At 46.5% G+C, this 25,729-nt stretch overlaps 1 protein-coding gene across 1 annotated transcript in view; it reads right to left on the minus strand.

Moving 5' to 3' along the window:
* The window catches only part of galnt13 (polypeptide N-acetylgalactosaminyltransferase 13), an 899,812-nt gene that overhangs the window by 107,044 nt on the left and 767,039 nt on the right, over positions 1–25,729 (minus strand). The window contains exon 10 of the mRNA XM_070875629.1: positions 10,272–10,370. Within this exon, the coding sequence (XP_070731730.1) occupies positions 10,272–10,370 (99 nt within the window). The remainder of the gene's footprint in view (positions 1–10,271; positions 10,371–25,729) is intronic.

Here is a 25,729-nt window from a genome sequence, read left to right on the forward strand (position 1 = left end):
TCTGATCATGGACTCAGCTCCACTTCCCCGCCCGCTCCCCATAACCCCTTATCCCCTTTTCGTTTCAGAAACTGTCTATTTCTGTCTTAAATTTATTCAATGTCCCAGCTTCCACAGCTCTCTGAGGCAGCGAATTCCACAGATTTACAACCTTCTGAGAGAAGAAGTTTCTCCTCATCTCTGTTTTAAATGGGCGGCCCCTTATTCTAACATTATGCCCTCTAGTTCTAGTCTCCCCCATCAGTGGAAACATCCTCTATGCATCCACCTTGTCAAGCCCCCTCATAATCTTATACGTTTTGATAAAATCACCTCTCATTCTTCTGAATTCCAATGAGTAGAGGCCCAACCTACTCAACCTTTCCTCATTTCAACCCCCTCAGCCCCAGAATAAACCTAGTGAACCTTCTGTGAACTGCCTCCAAAGCAAATATATCCTTTCGTAAATATGGAAACCAAAACTGCAGGTTTGGCCTCAACAATACCTTGTATAGCTGTAGCAAGACTTCCCTGCTTTTATACTCCATCCCCTTTGCAATAAATGCCAAGATACCATTGGCCTTCCTGATCACTTGCTGTACTTGCATAATATCTTTTTGTGTTTCATGCACAAGTGCCCCCAGGTCCCACTGTACTGCAGCACTTTGCAATCTTTCTCCATTTAAATAATAACTTGCTCTTTAATTTTTTTCTGCCAAAGTGCATGACTTCACACTTTCCGACATTATACTCCATCTGCCAAATGTTTGCCCACTCACTTAGCCTGTCTATGATCTTTTGCATATGCATAATCATCTTTTTATGGTTGCAGAAGAGCTGCACATTGAGGGAGTGGAAGCCCTTATGGTTCACAAACACTCCTGGGTGATGTGGGGGGTGCCTCGATGGCCACATGTGTGCAGACGATGATGCCCTGCACCTGTGGGAAGTCTGCCACAGCTTCAAAGCGAGCACCCGCTGATAACACTGGCCTCATCAGTGGCAACGGTGATATAATTGGCTGACTTGTGAAACATGGCATCGGTCACCTGGGTGATGTATCTGTGGGCAGCCGACTGCAAGATTCCGCAAATGTCTGTTGCAGATCCCGGGAAGGAGTCTGAAACGAAGAAGTTGAGGGCGGTGGTGACTTTGACAGCCACTGGTGAGGAGTTTCCATCAGGACCTCTGGGCAGCAGGTCTTGTTCCATCAAGCTACAAATGTTTGCGATGACCTGGCGTGATAGCCTGAGCCTCCTGAAGCAGTGCTGCTCCGTCATGTTGAGGAAGCTCATCCTCTGCCTATATACCCTGTGTTGGGGGTATCACCTCTGGTGCGATGCAGCCCTGTGGTGCCGCCCCCCACCCCCCCCCACCCTGCAGTAAAAGTCAAAAGCTGGTGTTAAAAACCCTCTTAAGCGTCTCTCAACAAGCAGCTAATGATTTGATTGAGGTTGCACACCTCTGCCGATCGGGTCTGTGTCGCGCCTTCAAAGCCATCGGAGTTAAATTCACAAGGCGGTGGGATGATGGCGGGTTCCCGACGTGCTCGCAATTTCCAGGACTATTAATGCCGACCTTCCAACAAACCCGCACGCTCAGCAATGGAAAAATTCCGGTCCTCATCTTCCTGCTGTAAAGAGACCCACTTGTTGTCCTCCCAGAAGACCAGTTAATAATGACCATCAGACAACTAACAAGTGTGGGTATGGCCTTCATTCAGTGGATAGGAGTTACTAGGAACTCCTCCCGAGTGGCATACTGCACAGCAAACCTCACCATAAAATACATGACTGCATTGCCACCATCCTCCTGATCACAGCATGGATACACACTACACCCCATCAAATGGTAGCTCCAACAGCCAATGTAGTTGTTTCTTTTCAACCCAATCATGGTAGGCAGTGAACTGTGGATATATGAGCATTGTCGCACACACAGCCTCCAACAGCTGTCGAATCAGCCTCATAGAAACATAGAAACATAGAAACATAGAAAATAGGTGCAGGAGCAGGCTATTCAGCCCTTCTAGCCTGCACCGCCATTCAATGAGTTCATGGCTGAACATGAAACTTCAGTACCCCCTTCCTGCTTTCTCGCCATAACCCTTGATCCCCCGAGTAGTAAGGACTTCATCTAACTCCCTTTTGAATATATTTAGTGAATTGGCCTCAACTACTTTCTGTGGTAGAGAATTCCACAGGTTCACCACTCTCTGGGTGAAGAAGTTTCTCCTCATCTCGGTCCTAAATGGCTTACCCCTTATCCTCAGACTGTGACCCCTGGTTCTGGACTTCCCCAACATTGGGAACATTCTTTCTGCATCTAACCTGTCTAAACCCGTCAGAATTTTAAACGTTTCTATGAGGTCCCCTCTCATTCTTCTGAACTCCAGTGAATACAAGCCCAATTGATCCAATCTTTCTTGATAGGTCAGTCCCGCCATCCCGGGAATCAGTCTGGTGAACCTTCGCTGCACTCCCTCAATAGCAAGAATGTCCTTCCTCAAGTTAGGAGACCAAAACTGTACACAATACTCCAGGTGTGGCCTCACCAAGGCCCTGTACAACTGTAGCAACACCTCCCTGCCCCTGTATTCAAATCCCCTCGCTATGAAGGCCAACATGCCATTTGCTTTCTTAACCGCCTGCTGTACCTGCATGCCAACCTTCAATGACTGATGTACCATGACACCCAGGTCTCGTTGCACCTTCCCTTTTCCTAATCTGTCACCATTCAGATAATAGTCTGTCTCTCTGTTTTTACCACCAAAGTGGATAACCTCACATTTATCCACATTATACTTCATCTGCCATGCATTTGCCCACTCACCTAACCTATCCAAGTCACTCTGCAGCCTAATAGCATCCTCCTCGCAGCTCACACTGCCACCCAACTTAGTATCATCCGCAAATTTGGAGATACTGCATTTAATCCCCTCGTCTAAATCATTAATGTACAATGTAAACAGCTGGGGCCCCAGCACAGAACCTTGCGGCACTCCACTAGTCACTGCCTGCCATTCTGAAAAGTACCCGTTTACTCCTACTCTTTGCTTCCTGTCTGACAACCAGTTCTCAATCCACGTCAGCACACTACCCCCAATCCCATGTGCTTTAACTTTGCACATTAATCTCTTGTGTGGGACCTTGTCGAAAGCCTTCTGAAAGTCCAAATATACCACATCAACTGGTTCTCCTTTGTCCACTTTACTGGAAACATCCTCAAAAAATTCCAGAAGATTTGTCAAGCATGATTTCCCTTTCACAAATCCATGCTGACTTGGACCTATCATGTCACCATTTTCCAGATGCACTGCTATGACATCCTTAATAATTGATTCCATCATTTTACCCACTACTGAGGTCAGGCTGACCGGTCTATAATTCCCTGTTTTCTCTCTCCCTCCTTTTTTAAAAAGTGGGGTTACATTGGCTACCCTCCACTCCATAGGAACTGATCCAGAGTCAATGGAATGTTGGAAAATGACTGTCAATGCATCCGCTATTTCCAAGGCCACCTCCTTAAGTACTCTAGGATGCAGGCCATCAGGCCCTGGGGATTTATCTGCCTTCAATCCCATCAATTTCCCCAACACAATTTCCCGACTAATAAAGATTTCCCTCAGTTCCTCTTCCTTACTAGACCCTCTGACCCCTTTTATATCCGGAAGGTTGTTTGTATCCTCCTTAGTGAATACCGAACCAAAGTACTTGTTCAATTGATCCGCCATTTCTTTGTTCCCCGTTATGACTTCCCCTGATTCTGACCCCATCAGCAATCTCATGAACGTCTATTTTTAGCATGGTAGAAATTCTGAACTCAGTGCCATGTTAAATTACTGTTAATATGATTCACTTGTTCTACAGTACCTTTTTCACTTTACTTTTCAAAGTCAGTTGTGTGAGGACCATAATATAACATTTCCTATTTTTAAAAATAGCCTGCTACAAATCTACATATGGGAATGAACAGGTTTAAGATCAAGGAATGGGCAACATTGATATGCCAAAGATGGCTACAAATATTGATGCTCATCCAGGTCTTCAGCACAATAGGTCACACTATATTGTCAGCTGCAATCCATCATCACAGTGCTATCATCTGTTCTTTTACCTTTGTCCTTAACACCAAAGTCTCCCACATCACTGCAGAAATCCTCTGCATTTATCCAATATATTATCCACCTTTCATTTTGCCAAATACTTACACATTTTACATATTTCAGATTTCAATAAGGAAGGACCGAAAATCTTTGAGTGTTCCCACGACCTTTGTCCTTAAAGAGACCTGCCGTATTTTTGGTGGCAGAATGACTGTCGAGAACAGGTACACCAGCTGCCTCCGTGATAGAAATGGGGCCACCTGGGGTGCAGGCATGGGTTGAAGTCTGGACCCCTGAAGATTGAAGATTCAGAATTTAAAATGAAATAATTATCAGCCTACTTATGAAGGGAACCATAGGGCCAGAAATTCATCATTTGTGGGGGTGGGGGGGTGGGGGAGGCGGAGAATCTGACACCTCCTCCACATCCAGTCACTTCTGTTGCAGTACGCAGCTTCTCTGGCAGGCAGACACTGCAGATAAGCCCGAGGGGTACAGGTGCCCGCCCAGAATATTTGAATACGTTGACCTCCCCCTGCCCCTACAAACTCTGGCAAAGCCAGAGACAGAGGTGATCAGCAGGCAAATACCGGCATTTACGATGGGCTGAAAGGCCCACAGATTTTCAGCCCCAGAGCTACTAACTATACAAATTATGATAATTGTACAGATTACTTTGGTTGTGTTTTATTTACACATAAAGTAGCCAATGGTACCCAAACCCTTTTTCAAATCTGCCCACCCTGTGCCCACCCTGCTTTTTCTATGGTGTATGCAAGAATCCAAGAATCTGTTTATAAAATACCAAACTCTTTGGGGTAGATTTTCAACTTGAAGTCCAAGCGTAAAACTAGCGTTCGAGATCGGCCGCCCATTATAGAAGCCATTTGATTTTCATTTCCATTCAACTCAATGGGAAAAAAAAAATCAGGCAGGTTTTATAACAGCCGTCTGAGCCACAACAGTTGATTCATGTGTGGGTGATAAGTTGAAAATCCAGCCGATCTCACTCGGCTTTGCACCTGGGAAGATTTGTTGATGGCGCAGGTCTCCATTGCCAGGTTCAGGTTCATAGAAACATAGAAACATAGAAAATAGATGCAGGAGTAGGCCATTCGGCCTTTCGAGCCTGCACCACCATTCAATATGATCATGGCTGATCATGCAATGTCAGTACCCCATTCCTGCTTTCTCGCCATACCCCTTGATCCCTTTACCTGTAAGGGGCACATCTAACTCACATTTGAATATATCTAACGAACTGGCCTCAACAACTTTCTGTGGTAAAGAATTCCACAGATTCACAATTCTCTGAGTGAAGAAGTTTCTCCTCATCTCGGTCCTAAATGGCTTACCCCTTATCCTTAGACTGTGACCTCTGGTTCTGGACTTCCCCAACATCGGGAACATTCTTCCGGCATCTAACCTGTCCAATCCCGTCAGAATTTTATATATTTCTATGAGATCCTCTCTCATTCTTCTAAATTCCAGTGAATATAAGCCAAGTTGATCCAGTCTTTCTTCATATGTCAGTCCTGCCATTCCAGGAATCAGTCTGATGAACCTTCACTGCACTCCCTCAATAGCAAGCATGTACTGCAGAAGATTAAGGTACGCGGAGTCGGAGGAAATGTATTAGCATGGATCGAGAATTGGCTGGCTAACAAAAAGCAAAGAGTTGGGATAAATGGGTCCTTTTCGGATTGGAAATCAGTGGTTAGTAGTATGCACAGGGATCGGTGCTGGGACCACAACTGTTTACAATATACTTAGATGACCTGGAAGAGGGGACAGAGTGTAGTGTAACAAAATTTGCAGATGACACAAAGATTAGTGGGAAAGCGGGTTGTGTAGAGGACACAGAGAGGCTGCAAAGAGATTTAGATAGGTTAAGCGAATGGGCTAAGGTTTGGCAGATGGAATACAATGTTGGAAAATGTGAGGTCATCCACCTTGGAAAAAAAAACAGTAAAAGGGAATATTATTTGAATGGGGAGAAATTATAACATGCTGCGGTACAGAGGGACCTGGGGTCCTTGTGCATGAAACTCTTTTGAGTTTATCTGTAAAATAAAAAAACATTAAACCATGCCACCCACCCTGGATGACACAGCAGACATTTACAAGGCCCTTTTTTTTCCTTTTTTGTGTTTTTTTTTGTGTTTTTCTTTTTTTTTTGTTTTTTTTTTGGGCGCTAAAATCACATTTTTCCAAGTGCCCCCTATAAAAGGGGAGGGGTCCTTGTGCATGAATCCCAAAAAGTTAGTTTGCAGCTGCAGCAGGTAATCAGGAAGGCGAATGGAATGTTGGCCTTCATTGCGAGAGGGATGAAGTACAAAAGCAGGGAGGTCCTGCTGCAACTGTACAGGGTATTGGTGAGGCCGCACCTGGAGTGCTGCGTGCAGTTTTGGTCACCTTACTTAAGGAAGGATATATTAGCTTTGGAGGGGGTACAGAGACGATTCACGAGGCTGATTCCGGAGATGAGGGGGTTACCTTATGATGATAGATTGAGTAGACTGGGTCTTTACTCGTTGGAGTTCAGAAGGATGAGGGGTGATCTTATAGAAACATTTAAAATAATGAAAGGGATAGACAAGATAGAGGCAGAGAGGTTGTTTCCACTGGTCGGGGAGACTAGAACTAGAGGGCACAGCCTCAAAATACGGGGGAGCCAATTTAAAACTGAGTTGAGAAGGAATTTCTTCTCCCAGAGGGTTGTGAATCTGTGGAATTCTCTGCCCAAGGAAGCAGTTGAGGCTAGCTCATTGAATGTATTCAAATCACAGATAGATAGATTTTTAACCAATAAGAGAATTAAGGGTTATGGGGAGCGGGCGGGTAAGTGGAGCTGAGTCCACGGCCAGATCAGCCATGATCTTGTTGAATGGCGGAGCAGGCTCGAGGGGCTAGATGGCCTACTCCTGTTCCTAATTCTTATGTTCTTATGTTTGTTCCTCAGATTAGGAGACCAAAACTGTACACAATATTCAAGGTGTGGCCTCACCAAGGCCCTGTACAACTGCAGTAAGACCTCCCTGCTCCTATATTCAAATCCTCTCGCTATGAAGACCAACATGCCATTTGCCTTCTTCACCACCTGTTGTATATGCATGCCAACGTTCAATGACTGATGTACCATGATACCCAGGTCTCGTTGTACCTCCCCTTTTCATAATCTGTCACCATTCAGATAATATTCTGCCTCCCTGTTTTTGCCACCAAAGTGGACAACCTCACATTTATCTACATTATACGGCATCTGCCAGGCATTTGCCCACTCACCTAACCTGTTCAAGTCATCCTGCAGCCTCTTAGTATCCTCCTCGCAGCTCACATTGCCACCCAGCTTAGTGTCATCTGCAAACTTGGAGAAATTACATTCAATTTCTTCATCTAAATCATTGATGTATATTGTAAATAGCTGGGGTCCCAGCACTGAACCGTGCAGCACCCCACTGGTCACTGCCTGCCATTCTGAAAAGGACCCAGTTATTCAGACTCTCTGCTTCCTGTCTGCCAACGAGTTTTCTAGCCACGTGAATACATTACCTCCAATACCATGTGCTTTAATTTTGCACACTAATCTCTTGTGTGGGACCTTGTCAAAAGCCTTTTGAAAGTCCAAATACACCACATCCACTGGTTCTCCCTTGTCCACTCTACATGTTACATCCTCAAAAAATTCCAGAAGATTTGTCAAACATGATTTCCCTTTCATAAATCCATGCTGACTTGGACCGATCCTGTCACTGCTTTCCAAATGCGCTGCTATTTCATCTTTAATAATTGATTCCAACATTTTACCCACCACCGATATCAGGCTAACTGGTCTATAATTCCCTGTTTTCTCTCTCCCTCCTTTTTTAAAAAGTGGTGTTACATCAGTTCATAGGAACTGATCCAGAATCAATAGAATGTTGGAAAATGATGACCAATGCGTCCACTATTTCTAGGGCCACTTCCTTATATACTCTGGGATGCAGCCTATCAGGCCCTGGGGATTTATCGGCCTTTAATCCCATCAATTTCCCGAACACAATTTCCTGACTAATAAGGATTTCCTTCAGTTCCTCCTTTTCGCTAGACCTTCAAACCTCTAGAATTTCCGGAAGGTTATTTGTGTCTTCCTTAGTGAAGACAGGTCCAAAGTATTTGTTCAATTGGTCTGCCATTTCTTTGTTCCCCATTATAAATTCACCTGATTCTGACTGCAAAGGACCTACGTTGGTCTTCACTAATCTTTTTCTCTTCACATATCTATATAAGCTTTTACAGTCAGTTTTTATGTTCCCTGCAAGCTTCCTCTCATACTTTATTTTCCTCCTCCTAATTAGACCCTTTGTCCTCCTCTGCTGAATTCTAAATTTCTCCAAGTCCTCAGGTTTGCTGCTTTTTCTGGCCAATTTATATGCCTCTTCCTTGGATTTAACACTATCCCTAATTTCCCTTGTTAGCCACGGTTGAGCTACCTTCTCTGTTTTATTTTTACTCCAGACAGAGATGTACAATTGTTGAAGTTCATCCATGTGATCTATAAATGTCTGCCATTGCCTATCCACTGTCAACCCTTTAAGTATCATTTACCAGTCTATCCTAGCCAATTCACATCTCATACCATCGAAGTTATCTTTCCTTAATTTCAGGACCCTAGTCTCTGAATTAACACTGTTACTCTCCATCTTAATAAAGAATTCTACCATATTATCGTCACTCTTCTCCCACCTCTGCCCGCCTCCCCCCCTCCCCCCTCCCCTCCCACCAATGCTTCCACTATTTCTAGGGCCACTTCCTTAAGTACTCTGGGATGCAGACTATCAGGCCCTAGGGATTTATCGGCCTTCAAGCCCATCAAATTCTCTAACACAATTTCCTGACTTAATGATTTCCTTCAGTTCCTCCTTCTCGCTGGACCCTTGGTCCCCTAGTAGTTCCGGAAGGTTATTCGTGCCTTCCTTAGTGAAGATAGAACCAAAGTATTTGTTCAATTGGTCTGCCATTTCTTTGTTCCCCATTATAAATTCACCTGATTCTGACTGCAAAGGGACCTACATTTGTCTTCACTAATCTTACATTGGGTGTAAGATCATGACCTCAACCTGCAAATTGGGGTGGGTACAGGTTAGATCAGGTCCGGTGGAGAACATTTTAGGTGTGGCCCACCTGACATGCATCCTTACAGCAGGAAGGGGATAGCAGGGCGAAGGAAAGCAGCTGCATTAGGTTACAGATTAGAGTTGCACCACATTTTCATTCATTTGGACTTCATTAATCCCCAAATATATTATATTGTTGTAATAGATAAATAAATTATTTTAAAGAAGTATCTAACAATTTAGAGTATACATCATGCGAACTGTGATACTAGAACCAATACAGCTAACTTACATAAGCTTGTAAATAACCTCTGACATGTAGGCCTCAATATTAACCCTCCCATGAAGGGCGAGAGAGGATCGGGGTTAAAATGTTTAAATGGGAAAAGCATCCCCAACTCGCCGTGTATGCGCCTGTTGCCATTTTTACGGCGGCAGGTTTCGTGGCATGCGAGTGTCCTGTCGTCAAGAGGCAGCAGATTCTCTAGCATGCAAGTCAAGATGGGACAGTGCATTAACATATTTAAATTATGCTTCCTCGGTGCAATTGGGAGCCTGATTTAAATTTAACGCGGCTTTTCCAGAGGTCAGGAAACCTTACAGTAAAAGGGAGGCGGCAGCTGCTGGCTCAAGAAGGTAAGTGCCTTTTACAACGCTCCTTGTGGGCCAAAATAAGCAGCAGTGTTTCCCCCTACCCCCTCAAGGAAGCCTACAGCCTTCCCTCTGCTCATCACCGCCTCTGTCTCTCTTCCCCCCACCACCCGCTGTGATCACAGACCTCCTCCCACTCCCAGCCTCGATCCTTCGCTCCCTCCCTCCTACAATGGACTCTGCCCTGCCCACCAGTCCCCATCACCCTCCAAGCCCCGATTTCCCTCCCCCTCCCCCTTCCCGATTGCCGGGGAACATCCCAAAGCTGGTTTTCCCACTCAGCAGCCGGCCAGCTTATTTAATTTGCCCGGCTGCCGGGTAGGAAAAAAATTATAACAAGATCCTGCCATTAAATTCGGCAGGCTGCCATGTCCCCGACCTTGCCGGGTTTTCCCCGCACTACCACACTCCCCATAAATATCGGGACCATAATGTCTTACCTGATTTCCCCCCATGCCGTGGCAATTGAAGATGCCAACTTTTTCATTTTCCTTCCGCCCCATATTATCGAGACACTGGTTTGTATCAACATTTCTAATCTGAAAATAACCAGATATGAGTGGTTATGGACAAATGAATTCATGCTAAGTTCACTGTAGATTCATATTTTCGAGAAATTTACAATACATTATATATACCCATGTGTACAGAACTGAAGGAGACAAGTACAAAACTAGCCTCAAGCAAACTAGATAAGAAGTCATTCTCATCTCCACTCTTTCCTCTCACTGGAGTGGTGAATGTGGAATAAACACCCATCTAATGTAATTAACACCTTTAAAAAAAGGTCAAATATGATTAGAAACAGAATTAAACAGATTCAGGGCTACAATGAGAAATTCCGACCCAGGTAATATGCAGAGTATCATGGCTTCTGAATTTGCATTTGCCCCTTCGAAATTGTGTTGACAGCCATTTACTAATTTCTTTTAGGGCAGTTTGTTCCTAATAATAGATTCAATGGGCTAGACTTTCATGAGAGCCCCTCAACGCCCGATTGTCAGCCCAGAAAAACTGCTAACGTTCTGTAAGTAATGCTGGTGAAAATTTCCACTTTTAAAGTAAAAATAATCATCCGATGAGAAAATAGATCTTGCACCATTATTCTCGGCGGTTTTCTCGACGGTTAAGGGGAAACTAAGTAAAACGGGCGTTTAAAAAAAAAATTAGTCCGAGGCTGCAATTGGGAGGGGGAAAACTTAAAAAAAATGTCACTAAAAGAAAATAAAAAGTTAAAAACATTCCCAAGACACTTTTACACCTAATCGCCGTTTTACTATATTAAAGAAAATAAAGAATTTTTAACTTACCTTTCTTTGCAGAGTACTCACCTACTGCCCTGTTTAAGCAACTTTTACAGGGCGGTTCCCTCAGCGATCTGGACGGGCTTCTGTTAAGACCAAACTTACACCCTGGCGATTTTCTCGGCGATGCACGTCAGCGGTTTGGTCCCAGCGGGCGTTTTCAGATTTGGGCGATACCATTGAAAACCAAAGGGGAAACTTTCGCCGGACGGAAAAACAGCTGTACCACCGAGAAAATCGACGAGAACCCGCCGAAAATGAAAGGAAAGTTCAGCCCATAGTTTTTTGCAAGTTTCTGATATAAGGTTTGATACGATATCTTTTTTGAATGTAGGTGCCAGGTTTCCAAAACAGTATATTCTTCGCTGTGTTCATTACCTCTGTCATGATGACTGTCAGCTCTTTGTAGATTCTGTCCCCAATCTCACTCAGCACCTCAGCTGTATAGAATCATTTATTCCTAGGGATTTATTGTCTTTGAACCCTTTAAGCCTATCTAGAATTTCTATGCAAGTAGTATCAAGAACATTGGCCTGGATTTTATGGGGCCAATGACCATGTACGCGTGCGCAAAAATCCGTAATTTGAGATCTGTCAAGTTTCAGCTAACAGTATTCTGACACAACTAATAACATGCTGTGTGGCGTATCATGACTTCTGAATTTGCCCAACTACTGCCCAGCGAATGTCCATGAAACCGATACGCCTGGTAAAAGCAGATGCAAGGCTTTATTTTACCAGCATAAGGGTTTAAATAAATATTAAAATACATTTTTTAAAATCATTTAAACATTTAAAAATCTTTCCAATTAGGTTAAGTTATTTTTGGACCCTTTAAAAATGTTAAAATTTATTTTTCAAAAAATTAAAATTTTGTTTTAAATGTTTAATTAAATTGTAATTGTATTAAATTTTAAACATATGGTGATTTATGCCATTCCTTATATACTTATATCCTGTTCCCACCTTCCCTTTCTTTCAACAATTAATCTGACCTATTCTTAAATATTGACATGGTTTCTGCTTCAATCACTAATTGATTGGTGTTGCATTCCATAACCTCAAAACATTCTGTGTTGAAAAGATTTAGAGGTGTTCAAAATGAGGAAAGATTTTGATGAAATACATAAGGAGAAACTGTTTCCACTGGCAAGAAGGTCGGTAACCAGAGAACACAGATTTAAGAAAATTGGCAAAAGAACCAGAGAGGAGCAGAGGAGAATTTTTTTATACAGCAAGTTGTTATGATCAAATGCACTCCCTGAAAGGGAGCTGGAGGCAGATTAATAGTAACTTTCAAAAGGGAACTGGATAAATACTTGAAAAGGAAACATTTGCAGGACTATGGAACAAAAGCTGTGGAGTATGACTAATTGGTTCGCTCTTCCAAAGAGCCAGCACAGGCATGATTGGCAAAATGGCCTCCTTCTGTGTTGTATGATTCTATGCTTTGTGTCTTAATCTTCTTGCATTTAAACTTATATCTATGTCCCCTTCTTCTAAACCCCTCAATCAATGGAAACAGTTTCTTTCCAACAACATTGGCCCATTCCTTCATAATTTTAAACACCTTTATCATATCACTCCTTAATTTCAATATATTCAAATCCAAACAGTTGAAATGTTTCAAGTCTGTCTTCATATTTGTATTTCCTCATGGCTGCTGGCCTCGGCCTCACGACCTTGCTGCTGGTCCATGTTGTACCTTCCCTGGGTCCCGACCTTGCTGTTGGCCCGGGCTGTACCTTCAATGGGTTCCAATTTCGCTGCTGGTCCATGTTGTACCTTCCCTGGGTCCCGACCTCGCTGTTGGCCCGGGCTGTACCTTCAATGGGTTCCAATTTTGCTGCTGGTCCGTGTTGTACCTTCCCTGGGTCCCGACCTTGCTGTTGGCCCGGGCTGTACCTTCAATGGGTTCCAATTTCGCTGCTGGTCCGTGTTGTACCTTCCCTGGGTCCCGACCTTGCTGTTGGCCCGGGCTGTACCTTCAATGGGTTCCAATTTCGCTGCTGGTCCGTGTTGTACCTTCCCTGGGTCCCGACCTCGCTGTTTGCGCTCCTCGCTGCCCGCCGATCCTCCGCTCCTCGCCGATTCCCTCCGCTATGTTAAAAAAATTAATGCACAGGCAGCTTCTATCCTTTAAAATGAAGTTCGGGACCTGGAACATCAGGATTCTCATGGACAACCCCCTAGAGCGAAAGACCAGAACATTGTACTGCTATCATTGCCCGGGAACTCAGATGCTTCGACATCGCCGCCCTGAGCGAAACACGGCAGGCAGGAAAAGGTCAGCTGAAGGAACAAGGTGATGGATACACCTTTTTCTAGAAGGGCAAACCAGAAGAATGCTGTCTCCGTGAGGTTGGCTTCACCATCAAAAATGAGCTAGTTTGGCATCTTAGAGATTCCCTCTACAAGATAAACGAGCGCCTCATGGCCCTTCAGCTCACTCTAACCCAGAATCACTATGCTACGATTATCAGTGTGTACGCCACAACCCTGGAAGCTACGGACGAGGCCAAAGAGGAATTCTACTCCAGCCTTGAACAATCCCTGCCCCAGGTCCCAATGGGCGACAAGCTGATTCTCCTTGGCAACTTTAATGCCAGAGTTGGAAAGGACACAGACCTCTGGAGAGGGGTGATTGGCAAGGAAGGGGTAGGGAATACCAACTCCAATGGCATCCTCCTCCTGACAAAATGCTCAGAACATGATCTTGTCATAACCAACACCTTGTTTCATCAGAAAGTCAAGTACAAGACCTCTGGCAACACCCTCGCTCTCGGCACTGGCATCTGCTAGATTATGTCATCGTCCGAGCGAGGGACCGCAAGGGCATCCGCCTGACTCACTCCGTGACAAGAGCTGACGACTGCTGGACTGACCACTGCCTAATCCGCTCTGTTATCTCCTTCAAAGTAGCCTCAAAACGGCTGGGGCAACAGAAATGCTGCTGCAAATAATTCAACGCTGAAGCACTCAAACACCCTGTAAAGGCCCTATTCAGCCAACGCCTCACAGTCAACCTGACAACTGCCAATAAACCGGAGCTGCAGAGTGTACATAATGCCAGGCCTGCCCTCAAGTCCACCATAATTAGCACCTGTGAAGAGATTCTTGGTTACTCTACCAGAAAACACCAAGACTGGTTCGATGAGAATGACCAGGAGATCCGGGAGCTAATAAACTGCAAACGCAAGGCATTTTTGAACTGGAAACAAAACTACAACTTGAGCGAAAGAAAGCAGGTCGACAGGCAACTGAAGGACGAGGTCCAACAAAAAACCCAGGACCTAAAGAACAGATAGTGGGTGGAAAAAGCGCAGGAGATCCAGCAACTAGTCGCCAATCACGATGTGCGTGGATCTTTTAGCGCAGTCAAGACCTCTTACGGCCTAAGCACTCAAGGTCCTATTCCATTGAGAGCCAAGAGAGGAGAAGTGCTCATCAAGGACAGAGAGGCAGTCGGCGCCCGCTGGAAGGAGCACTTCGAGGATTTCCTCAATCAAGACTCTGTATTTGATGTGAGTGTCCTTGCCTCCATCCCACAGCATGCTACCCTTCACAATCCCAGTCAGGCATGAGGTTGAAAATGCCATCCGACAATTAAAAAACAACAAGGCCTCAGGAGCCAATGGAATCCCCGCCGAAGAATTAAAGCATGGTGGAGAGGTACTCTTGGTGCAAATCCACGACTTCATCTCTCTTATCAGGAAGGAGGAAAGCATACCAGGGATTCTCAGAGACGCCGTAATCGTGATCTTCAAGAAAGGTGACACGTCCGACTGCGATAATTTCAGAGGAGTTTCGGTGCTGTCTGCCGCAGGGAAAATCATCGCAAGAATCCTCCTCAATCGTCTCCTCCCTTTGGCAGTGTGGATTCCGATCACTAAGGGGCACAACGGACATGATCTTCGCCACGCGACAAATCCAAGAAAAATGTAGGGAGCATCAACCTCTGTACATGGCTTTCTTTGACCTGACAAAGGCCCTTGACTCTGTCAACCGTGAGGGATTAGGGAGTGTCCTTCTCAAATTCGGCTGTCCTCAAAAAATTTTACCATCCCCCACCTACTTCATGACAACATGCAAGCCATGATTCTGATCAACAGATCCACCACAGACCCAATACAAGTGCAGACCAGGTCAAGCAAGGCTGTGTCATCGCACCAACGCTCTTCTTAATCTTCCTCGCTGGAATGCTTCATCTCACCTTTAACAAGCTGGAGTAGAGTTAATCTACAGGACAAGCAGGAAATTGTTCAACCTCCAACGCCTCCAGTCCAGATCAATGGTTGTTCGAACCTCTGTCATTGAATTACAGTATGCAGATGACACTTGCATTTGTGCACACTCGGAGGCCGAACTCCAAACCATTGTCAACATCTTCACCGAGGCGTACGAAAGCATGGGCCTTACACTAAACATCTGTAAGACAAAGGTCCTTCACCAACCTGATCCTGCCACACAGCACTGCCCCTGGTCATCAAAATCCACAGAGCGGCCTTGGACAATGTGGACCATTTTCCATACATTGGGAGCCTACTGTCAGCAAGGGCAGACATCGATGACGAGGGCCAACACTGCCCCCAGTGTGCCAGCACAGCCTTCGGTCGCCGGAAGAAGAGAGTGTTTGAAGACCAGGACCTCAAATCTGGCACCAAGCTTATGGTCTACCGAGCTGTAGTGATACCCGCCCTCCTATATGGCTCAGAGATGTGGACCATATAGACACCTCAAAACGCTGGAGAAGTACCAACAGCACTGCCTCCGCAAGATCCTGAAAATCCATTGGGATGATAGATGTACCAACGTCAGTGATCTCCCTCAGGCCAACATCCCAGCATCGAAGCAATGGCCCACTCGACCAACTCTATTGGGCGGGCCACATCGTCTGCATGCCCGACACAAGATTCCCATAGCAAGCGCTCTATTGGAACTCTTACATGGCAAGCGAGCCGCAGGTGGGCACAGGAAACCTTTCAAGGACACCCTCAAAGCCTCCTTGATAAAGTGCAACATCCCCACCAGCACCTGGGAATCCCTGGCCAAAGACCACCATAAAAGGAGGAAAAGCATCCGGGAGGGCGTTGAGCACTTTGAGTCTCGTCGCCAAGAGCATGCAAAAAACAAGTGCAGACAGCGGAAGGAGCGTGCGGCAAACCAGACTCCCCACCCACCCTTTCCTTCAATGACTGTCTGTCCCACCTGTCCCACCTGTGACAGAGACTGTAATTCTTGTATTGGACTGCACAGTTACCTGAAAACTCACTTTTAGATTAGAAGCAAGTCTTCCTCGATTTCGAGGGACTGCCTGTGATGATGATATTGAATTACAGTATGCAGATGACGCTTGCGTTTGTGCACACTCGGAGTCCGAACTCCAAACCATCGTTGACACCTTCACTGAAGAGTACAAGAGTCTGGGCCTTACATTAAGCATGAGTAAGACAAAAGTTCTCTACCAACTTGCCCCCGCCAAACACTACTGCTCCCCGATTATCAAGATCCATGACGAGACCTTGGGAGCCTACTATCAGCAAGGACAGACATCGATGACAAAGTCCAACACCATCTTCAGTGTGCCAGTGCAGTCTTTGGCCGCTTGAGGAAAAGAGTGTTCGAAGACCAGGGTCTCAAACCCGGCACCAAGCTTATGGTGTACAGAGCCGTAATGATACCTGACCTCCTATACGCTTCACAAACATGGATTATGTACAGTAGGCACCTCAAAGCACTGGAAAAGTACTACCAACGCTGCCTCTGCAAAATCCTGCAAATTCATTGGCAGGATAGGCGCACCAACATCAGCATTCTCTCTCAGGCCAACATTCCCAGCACTGAGGCATTGACCATGCACGATCAGCTCGATGGACGAGTCACATTGTCTGCATGCCCGATACTTGCACTCTACTCTACTCTGAGCTACGTCACAGCGAGCCCCAGGAGGGCAGAGAAAATGCTTCAAGGATACCCTCAAAGCCTCCTTGAAAAAATGTAACATCCACACCGACTCTTGGGAATCCCTGGCCCAAGACCCCACAAAGTGGAGGAGAAGCATCCGAGAAGGCACCGAAGACGTCGAGTCTCTTCGTCGGGAGCACACGGAAGCCAAGTACAAACAGCGGAAGGAGCGTACGACAATTCTAGTATCCCACCTAGCCGTCCCTCCAACCACCACCTGCCCCACCTGTCACACAGATGGTAGATCTCACATTGGTCTCATCAGTCACTGTAGAATTCATTTTAGTGTGGAAGCAAGTCATCCTCAACTCCCAGGGACTGCCTATGAAGAGAAGATTTCCTCATAAAGGCAGCATACTAGTGAGTCTGAGATTCCTGTGCTTAGCGCGGCTGTTATGGCTAGTTTGAAGGAAAAAAATGGCCACGCTTCTGGTACAGCACGCGCTGGCCACCATCTTGGGAAAGGTGATAGCAAGGCCGTTGCCTGCGTGCTCCGGAAGAATTCAAATGAAGCAGATTGTGACGTCAATCAGCGTGAAATGCTGATTTGATGCATGACCTGCCATTTTGGACGTCACCATTCCACTGTACGCCCTCTTCTAAACACACACAGCAGAACGTGCATTCAGCTGCACGATGAACACCCACCAGTGCAATTTAAAGGAACACATGCAAATTTGAGATAAGTTGTTTTTTGGTTTTGCACTGGTTCCTATCGTTTATTTGAGTAGTGGATTGATGTAAGACATTTAACAAGTCATTAAAGTGTGCAGGAAGTGCTGCTGGATGTTTGCAAGGCATTGGCTCTTAAAGGAAGGCCATTGGGAACACCACTTGCTCGCAGTTCTGGGAGCTGTAGTTGCGGTCTTCCTTGGGCTGACCAGACCTAGAGCCTCAGATGCATTCACTGACCTTGATCACTCGTGTGAGGTCATTAAACTTCTTTCGGTACTGGAGCCACATCCTGGAGGTGAAACTGCTGGCAGTGACCACCTCAGCAATCTGGTCCCACATCCTTCTTACAACCTCCTGCCCCCGTGGGTAGAGGACTTCTTTTGGCATGTTCACATCCTGCACAAAGGCCTCGAGTGTTGCATCCGAGAACCTGGGTGCCCTTTCCCTGGCCTGTTGAGCCATTTTGGTTTGTGCTGAAGCATTTTTAAAATTTTGATAACCAGAAGGCAGCTCACCTTTAAGAGGTGCAGACTGCCTTTAAGAGGTGCAGGCTAGCTTTAAATAAAGCTATCCTCATGCAAACTTCAGCCCCCCTGCTGAGCACATAGCCAGTCAGCAGTGCACTCAGTGCTGGGTTGTGCACTGCTATCATTATAATTAGCAGGCAGCACAAAGTTTACATGCTGCCTGCATTCCTTTCAAAGGGTGCAGACTGATCTTGCATCGTGATTCCCGCGTCCATTTTCGGGTCTTATAGAAGTTTTCTGCATACTGTTTAATTTGTCTCAACTTTCTTCCTATAATGTGTAGCCCAAAACTACACAATGTTTCAACCATGGACTTACTTAGGATATATCGAGGGTGAGGTGTTCAAATAGGCTCCAGCGTATGAAAACATGCATACAAAGCTGGACTAGGAGCACAATTGGCTGGAGGAAGGGAAATCCAGCAAGCAAGAGATCTTTGAAGGGCTGATCCTTGTCCTTGAAGGAGTAGCAGGGTTTTGACTGAGAATGCTATGCTATAAATGGAAGAACATTGACAATCTTTCCATGCAAGAACAGGGCAAGTAGCACTCCCAAAATCATGGCACTGAACTTAGTGCCCTATTCCCACTCCCAATCTACCCACTGGCATTTTCGTTGGGGCGTTCACATGGGTAGCCGAGGTACCCAGCCTTTTTATAATATGTAAATCAGGACCCGATGTGGTTGGAGAACCCCCATGCAATTTTGAGGTGCCACTAGGTGTAGTATGCACTCTGTGCGGCCGGAATTGCCCACCGCCCGAAAAGAGTCGCACCTACCATTTTCCAAGTCTTCTGTCCGCCCCAATGCATGGGCGGACAATTCAAAGAAATTGAGCTGGTTGTGGTTGTTTTTGGAGTGGGGACGGAAGTGGCCTCATCACTGGGGCGGTAGTGCGGTCGGCTCGGAGTAGCCATCACTAGCGGGGTGGAAGTGGGGGCAGGTCGGAGTGACTGATGCTGCTTTGTGATCCCCGATCCTCTGCTGATCCTCTAACCCCTCCTGATCGCTGACCATTGCCAGTCCTCTGGCCAACCCCCCACTAGCGGCCCCCTGTCCTCCCTCCATCTCCGACCATACCGAACCTCGACCCTGCGCCTCCCAATCCCCGACAATGCGATCTCTCCCCCGGACCAAATCCTCGCATCTTAGAATAATAGAATGGTTATAGCATAGAAGGAGGGCATTCGGCCCATCGAGCCTGTGCTGGCTCTATGCAAGAGCACTTTAGCTGTTCCACTCCACAGCCCTTTCCCCATAGCCCTGCAAATTATTTCCTTCAGGTACTTATCCAATTCCCTTAAGCCACAATTTAATCTGCCTCCATCACCTTTTCAGGCAGTGCATTCCAGATCCTAACCACTCGCTGCATAAAAAAGTTTTTCCTCACGTCGCCTTTTGTTCTTCTGCCAATCACCTTTAATCTGTGTCCTCTGGTTCGCAACCCTTCTGCCAATGGGAATAGTTTCTCCCCATCTACTCTGTCTGGACTCCACATGATTTTGAACACCTCTATCAAATTTCCTCTCAACCTTCTCTGCTCTAAGGAGAATATCCCAGCTTCTCCAGTCTATCCACATAACTGAAGTCCCTCATCCCTGAACCATTCTTGGAAATCTTTCTGCACCCTCTCCAAGGCCTTCACATCCTTCCTAAATTGCGGTGCCCATAATTAATACAATATTCCAGTTGAGGCTGAACCAGTGTTTTATAAAGGTTCATCATAACTTCCTTGTTTTTGTACTCTATTCCTCTATTTATAAAGCCCAGGACCCCATATGCTTTTTTAACCGCTTTCTCAACCTGCCGTGCTACCTTCAACAATTTGTGCAGATATACCCCCAGGTCTCTCTGTTCGTGCAATTGTAACCTTTAGGTTAAATTGCCTCTCCTCATTCTTCCTACCAAAATGTATCACTTCTCACTTTTCTACGATAAATTTCATCTGCCACATGTCCGCCCATTCAACCAGCTTGTCTATGTCCTCTTGAAGTCTATCACTATCTTCCTTACTGTTCACTATACTTCCAAGTTTTGTGCCATCTGCAAATTTTATCATTGTGTCCTGTACACCCAAGTCTATGGGCCCGAACGTGGTGAGTGTTCCGCTCACAGCCACTGAGGTTCTGCCCGAAAATTGTTTTCTTAAACATATTCCTCAGGTACCGTCCAGCAGGAGATTCCTCAGTGAAGTACCGCCGGCACAACTTCCTGCCTCCTGTCCATGCCGGAGGCTCAAAAACAGGGATATTCCTTGTGCACGATCCTCTAAGATTGTGCTCCCGTCCGCCAGAAGGATCGCTGGCAAAAAGGTGGTCTGAGCTAGCTGTGAATCGGGTGGCAGGGAGAATTGCTCAGAGTGTTGCAGCACTGCACATCTCGGGTAGCATCCATATGCTGCACCATTATCAGAGGCTCAGAATTAGTTATGTGACCGACCTTAAGCTGCACAGAATGAGTTCAGACATGTAAATGAGAAGTACCCCTTTAAAGGGAAGGTGTGGTGGAGGAAGCGGCAATGAGTTCTGAGAGATGGTAAAGGCTCAATGGAGATGCCCTACAAGAGTTTTTAGACCATTGCAGGTGGAACAGAGTTATTGACAGAATATGAATGCACAGATGGTCTGAGCTTTTGTCAGAGGAAAGAGCTCCTGTCAGAGAAAAAAAAAGGAGAAAATGCTTCTGTCAGAGGAAAGAAAGGTGAAAATGCGACCATGTAATGCTCTGGCAGGTCACAGCATCTGATAGTGAGAACAGCATCACCTCAAGTATAGAAGACGGAAAAAGATATATAATGGACTGAAAAGGTCACTGAGGAACATGTGATATCAGGTGTGGGACGCCGCGATGGTGGACCTAAGAAAAAGTGGACTGAAGTGCAAGCTTTAATGTGTGCCTGCAAGTAGCGTGACTGTCTCTCGTTGAATGGCAGCCTTCCTGCATTGATGACCCTTACTTGTCATATCACAATCACCTGATGACACAACCCATTAATCATTCGCATCATTTGTGGAGGGCAAGAGATTCCTCATGCAGCAGTACACCTGAAGGAAATTTGTAATTTTCTCAGAATGCACCCCAGACAATGTAAAAATGAGACATTGATCAAGAGTAGGTGAATAATGTGACTGTATTGAATAGTGCAGCATGCCAAAGTGACAGAACATGCAAACAATTGAATCCAACATATGTACAGGTGTTCCGAGACCAGTCAAGTGACATTGACATCACCATCATCATTATCATAGGCAGTTCTCGAAACGAGGATGGCTTGCTTCCACGCCGAAAAGGGATGAATTCACAGGTGATTCAATGAAGGACCTAATATTCCAGATCCCGAACTACATCTTGAAGGGTGGAAAGATGTCTGTGCATGGATTTTTTTAATGTGTGATGGCCATTGTACCCCAGCCACCACACGGGCTTGACAGAGGTAGGTCATGGTCCAGTGGCAAGGATTAACCAAGACGACTGGAGACCAGCTCTGCTGCACAGACCTAGTGTGCACACATATTGCATTGTGGGCTTGCCCGTGCTGCCCCTGGGCCCTCGCCTCTTCTGGGCCCCGAACTCTCATCTCTCCTGGGCACCGATCACATCCCTCAACGAACTCTTGCTGCTCCTTCGCCCCGACCTCGCAACTCCTGCTGTACCTGCCCGCACTGCAGTCAGCCATTGCCCTCCTGCAGCAGCACAAGCTGCTCCCTGAAATGGCATGCCACCGCACGCTGCTCCCTCTAATGGCCCCGGCCTGCTGATGGACTTGCAGGCCGGGACCGTGCCAATTTCCAGGCCAGGCCACCGCACGCTGCTCTCTCTAATGGCCCCGGTCTGCTGATGGCATTGACAACGACCCATGTGAAACAACAGCCACAACTTAATGAGGAGTGAAGAATATATCCAGCACCAACACCCAACCCTCTACCCACCACCACCACCTCTCTTCCCCTCCTCGATGTGAGGCCCATCGTACTCTTCATGGGTCTGCCTTCACCACAGCGAGCTGCTCCCCTGTCCCTCACCACATCTGCTCCATCACGTTGTGCAGGAGGGCAGCCGGAGCGCTGCTGACGTGTTGGTTTTGGGAGAATGTAGGGGTGTGAGTGAAGGCGCCAACATCTCTGGCTCCTCGGGATCTGTTGGCCTCGATGGTGTGGGCTCGGGAGATTGCATGACATGGCCAGAAGCCATCGCTTGCCTCATCGCCTCAACAGAGTTGGTGTTGCACTCCACCGCACTAATGAGCCGCTTCATATTAGCAGTATGCTGCTCAACAAAGGTGGCAGCTATCCCAACCATGGTCTGCAGCACATTGTGACCTAGTTTCACGCTTGTCCTCGACAGCTGGACCATTTCTTGAATTGCTGCGAGCCGTCCTCCATCCTCATCGGATTTTTGCATCACCCTGGATGCTTGCGGCTCGGTGGATTTTCCAGCAGGGCCTCTGCGTCTCCCAGCACTTGTTCCTGCCTCGTCCGACTCGAATCATAAGAAGTCGGACCCCGACACCGATGTTGGCTGGACAGGTGACACACTTGTCAGGAGGCTGGAGTCCTCCTCTTCCACCTCCTCGACCTCAAGTGGTTCAAAGATTGGCACTTCTCCCTCCTGGTCTTTGTGACTCTGGGTGGTGGAGGTGGGTGTGGTGGCTATGGGTGATCTTGAGGTGGGCGGGGAAGGGGTGTTGGAGGAAGGAGCTGGTGTGTTGGGCTGGTGACAACGTCGGGGTGGGAGATGTTGGTGTTACACTCGACCTTTGTGTGACAGAGGTGGATGGGGTACATTGCTCAGTGCTGTCAAATTCAACATCTGCAAGTAGAGGACAACATTTCAGTGTGTGGCTGGGGGCTGGGTTGGTCAAACTGACATGTGAGCCGTTACACTTCACATTCTTACTTCAAGGAGTTCCATTGCTACATGAGCACACCGTTAATGGGCCGACACACTGTGCATTAAAAGGCATTTGACTTAACATTGCATGACCTTTCATGACATGAGTGTGATGCAAACCGGAGTTTAGTATAAGCTGACCATGCTTTAGCACGGGATCTGCATCAACCTTTGTGGTGGCACGGCGGTGGTCACCCACCAATGCCAAGGCACGCTCCTCTAAGCTGCTCAACTCAATGACATCTGCTGGGCCCCTTCCCGTGGCACTCAGGCTTGATGCCTTGAATGTTCTTTTCTTCTGCAGAAAGAAACGTTGCAGCCTTTGCCCCTTTTGCTCATGCAGCACACACACTCACACACACAGACACAACTGGCACAGAACCTTTTGGAGTTGCACAGGAGTGGTCCAATACATGTTTACTCACTCTTGCTGATGCCAGGACATCGTTCCATCGTTTCCGACAATGGTCTCTATCCCACACAATGTTGCCCACTGAGGAGACGGCCTCACCAATCTCCCTCCAAATGCGTCTATATTGGGGTGGTGGAGGCTTGCCACGACCATCCCGGGTGAGGTCTTTATACCGGCACTCCACCTCACATACAAGCTCCTCCAGCTCCTCATCATTAAACCAGGGAGCTCTGGATTTGGCTCCATCAGAATTCTTGGAAGCTTTTTTTGCACTCATTATTACTTTCCTTGATGGATGGCTGATGATTAATTTGTATCTCTCTCTCCAAAACTGACCCCTCTCCAACTGGCAGGTGCAAGTGAGTGCACAGCTTTTATGAGCATGCGCAGCTGTGCCATCAGCCCCAGTCACGACAAAAGTGATGTCATTGCCCAGAGGAAACTACAAAAAAAATCCCAAGTCTCGTGCATGCGCGCTGCACGGCCTCCAATGTTTGCCAACTCGAGAGGCCTACACCTAGCGCCTACTGCTGCCGCCGCCTGCTCACACCCGCTCCCGACCGCCGACTCCCGCTGCCTGCTGCTGCTGCCGACACAACCACGGCAAAACTTGCTCCCGACTGGCCCCAGCGTCAGCAGGCGGCAAAAAGGTACGTTCCACCCGGGGACCGCTGAGAAATGGGCGGGCCTTAGCGTTCACCAAGTTCAGGCCCTAAATCATTAATACATATCAAGAAAAGCAATGGTCCTCGTGCCGACCCCTGGTAAACACCACTGTATACCTTCCTGCAGTTCGAAAAACAACCGTTCACCACTACTCTCTTTCCTGTCACTTAGTCAATTTCGTATCCATGCTGCCACTGTCTCTTTTATTCCATGGGCTTCAACTTGGCTGGCAAGCCTATTATGTGGCACTTTATCAAACGCCTTTTGGATGTCCCCGATTACCGTTTCTAAAAGCTTCCTCACCACCGAGGTTAATTTGACTGGCTTGTAGTTGCTGGGTTTATCCTTACACCCTTGTATGAACAAGGGTGTAACATTTGCAATTCTCCAATCCTCTGGCACAAGTCCCATATCCGAGGAGGATTATAAGAACATAAGAAGATAAGAATTAGGAGCAGGAGTAGGCCATACGGCCCGTCGAGCCTGCTCCGCCACTTAATATGATCATGGCTGATCTGATCATGGACTCAGGTCCACTTCCCTGCCCACTCCCCATAACCCCTTATCGTTTAAGAAACTGTCTATTTCTGTCTTAAATTTATTCAATGTCCCAGCTTCCACAGCTCTCTGAGGCAGTGAATTCCACAGATTTACAACCCTCAGAGAAGAAATTTCTCCTCATCTCAGTTTTAAATGGGCAGCCCCTTATTCTAAAATGATGGTCTCTAGTTCTAGTCTCCCCCATAAGTGGAAACATCCTCTATGCATCCACCTTGTCAACCCCCCTCATAATCTTATACATTTCGATAAGATCACCTCTCAATCTTCTGAATTCCAATAAGTAGAGGCCCAACCTACTCAACCTTTCCTCATAAGTCAACCCCCTCATCTCCGGAATCAACTTAGTGAACCTTCTCTGAACTGCCTCCAAAGCAAGTATATCATTTCGGAAATATGGAAGCCAAAACTGCACGCAGTATTCCAGATGTGGCCTCACCAATACCCTGTATAACTGTAGCAAGAGTTCCCTGCTTTTATACTCCATCCCCTTTGCAATAAAGGCCAAGATTCCATTGGCCTTCCTGATCACTTGCTGTACCTGCATACTAACCTTTTGTGTTTCATGCACAAGTATCCCCAGGTCCCGCTGTACTGCAGCACTTTGCAATTTTTCTCCATTTAAATAATAACTTGCTCTTTGATTTTTTCTGCCAAAGTGCATGACCTCACACTTTCCAACATTATACTCCATCTGCCAAATTTTTGCCCACTCACTTAGCCTGTCTATGTCCTTTTGCAGATTTTTTGTGTCCTCCTCACACATTGCTTTTCCGCCCATCTTTGTATCATCAGCAAACTTGCAAACTTGGCTACGTTACACTCGGCCCCTTCCCGATTGGAAGATTATGGCCAGTATCTCTGCAATTTCCACCTTTAATTTGCTCAGCATCTTAGGATGC

This window comes from Pristiophorus japonicus, chromosome 3 (assembly GCF_044704955.1).
Source record: "Pristiophorus japonicus isolate sPriJap1 chromosome 3, sPriJap1.hap1, whole genome shotgun sequence".
NCBI lineage: Eukaryota > Metazoa > Chordata > Chondrichthyes > Pristiophoridae > Pristiophorus > Pristiophorus japonicus.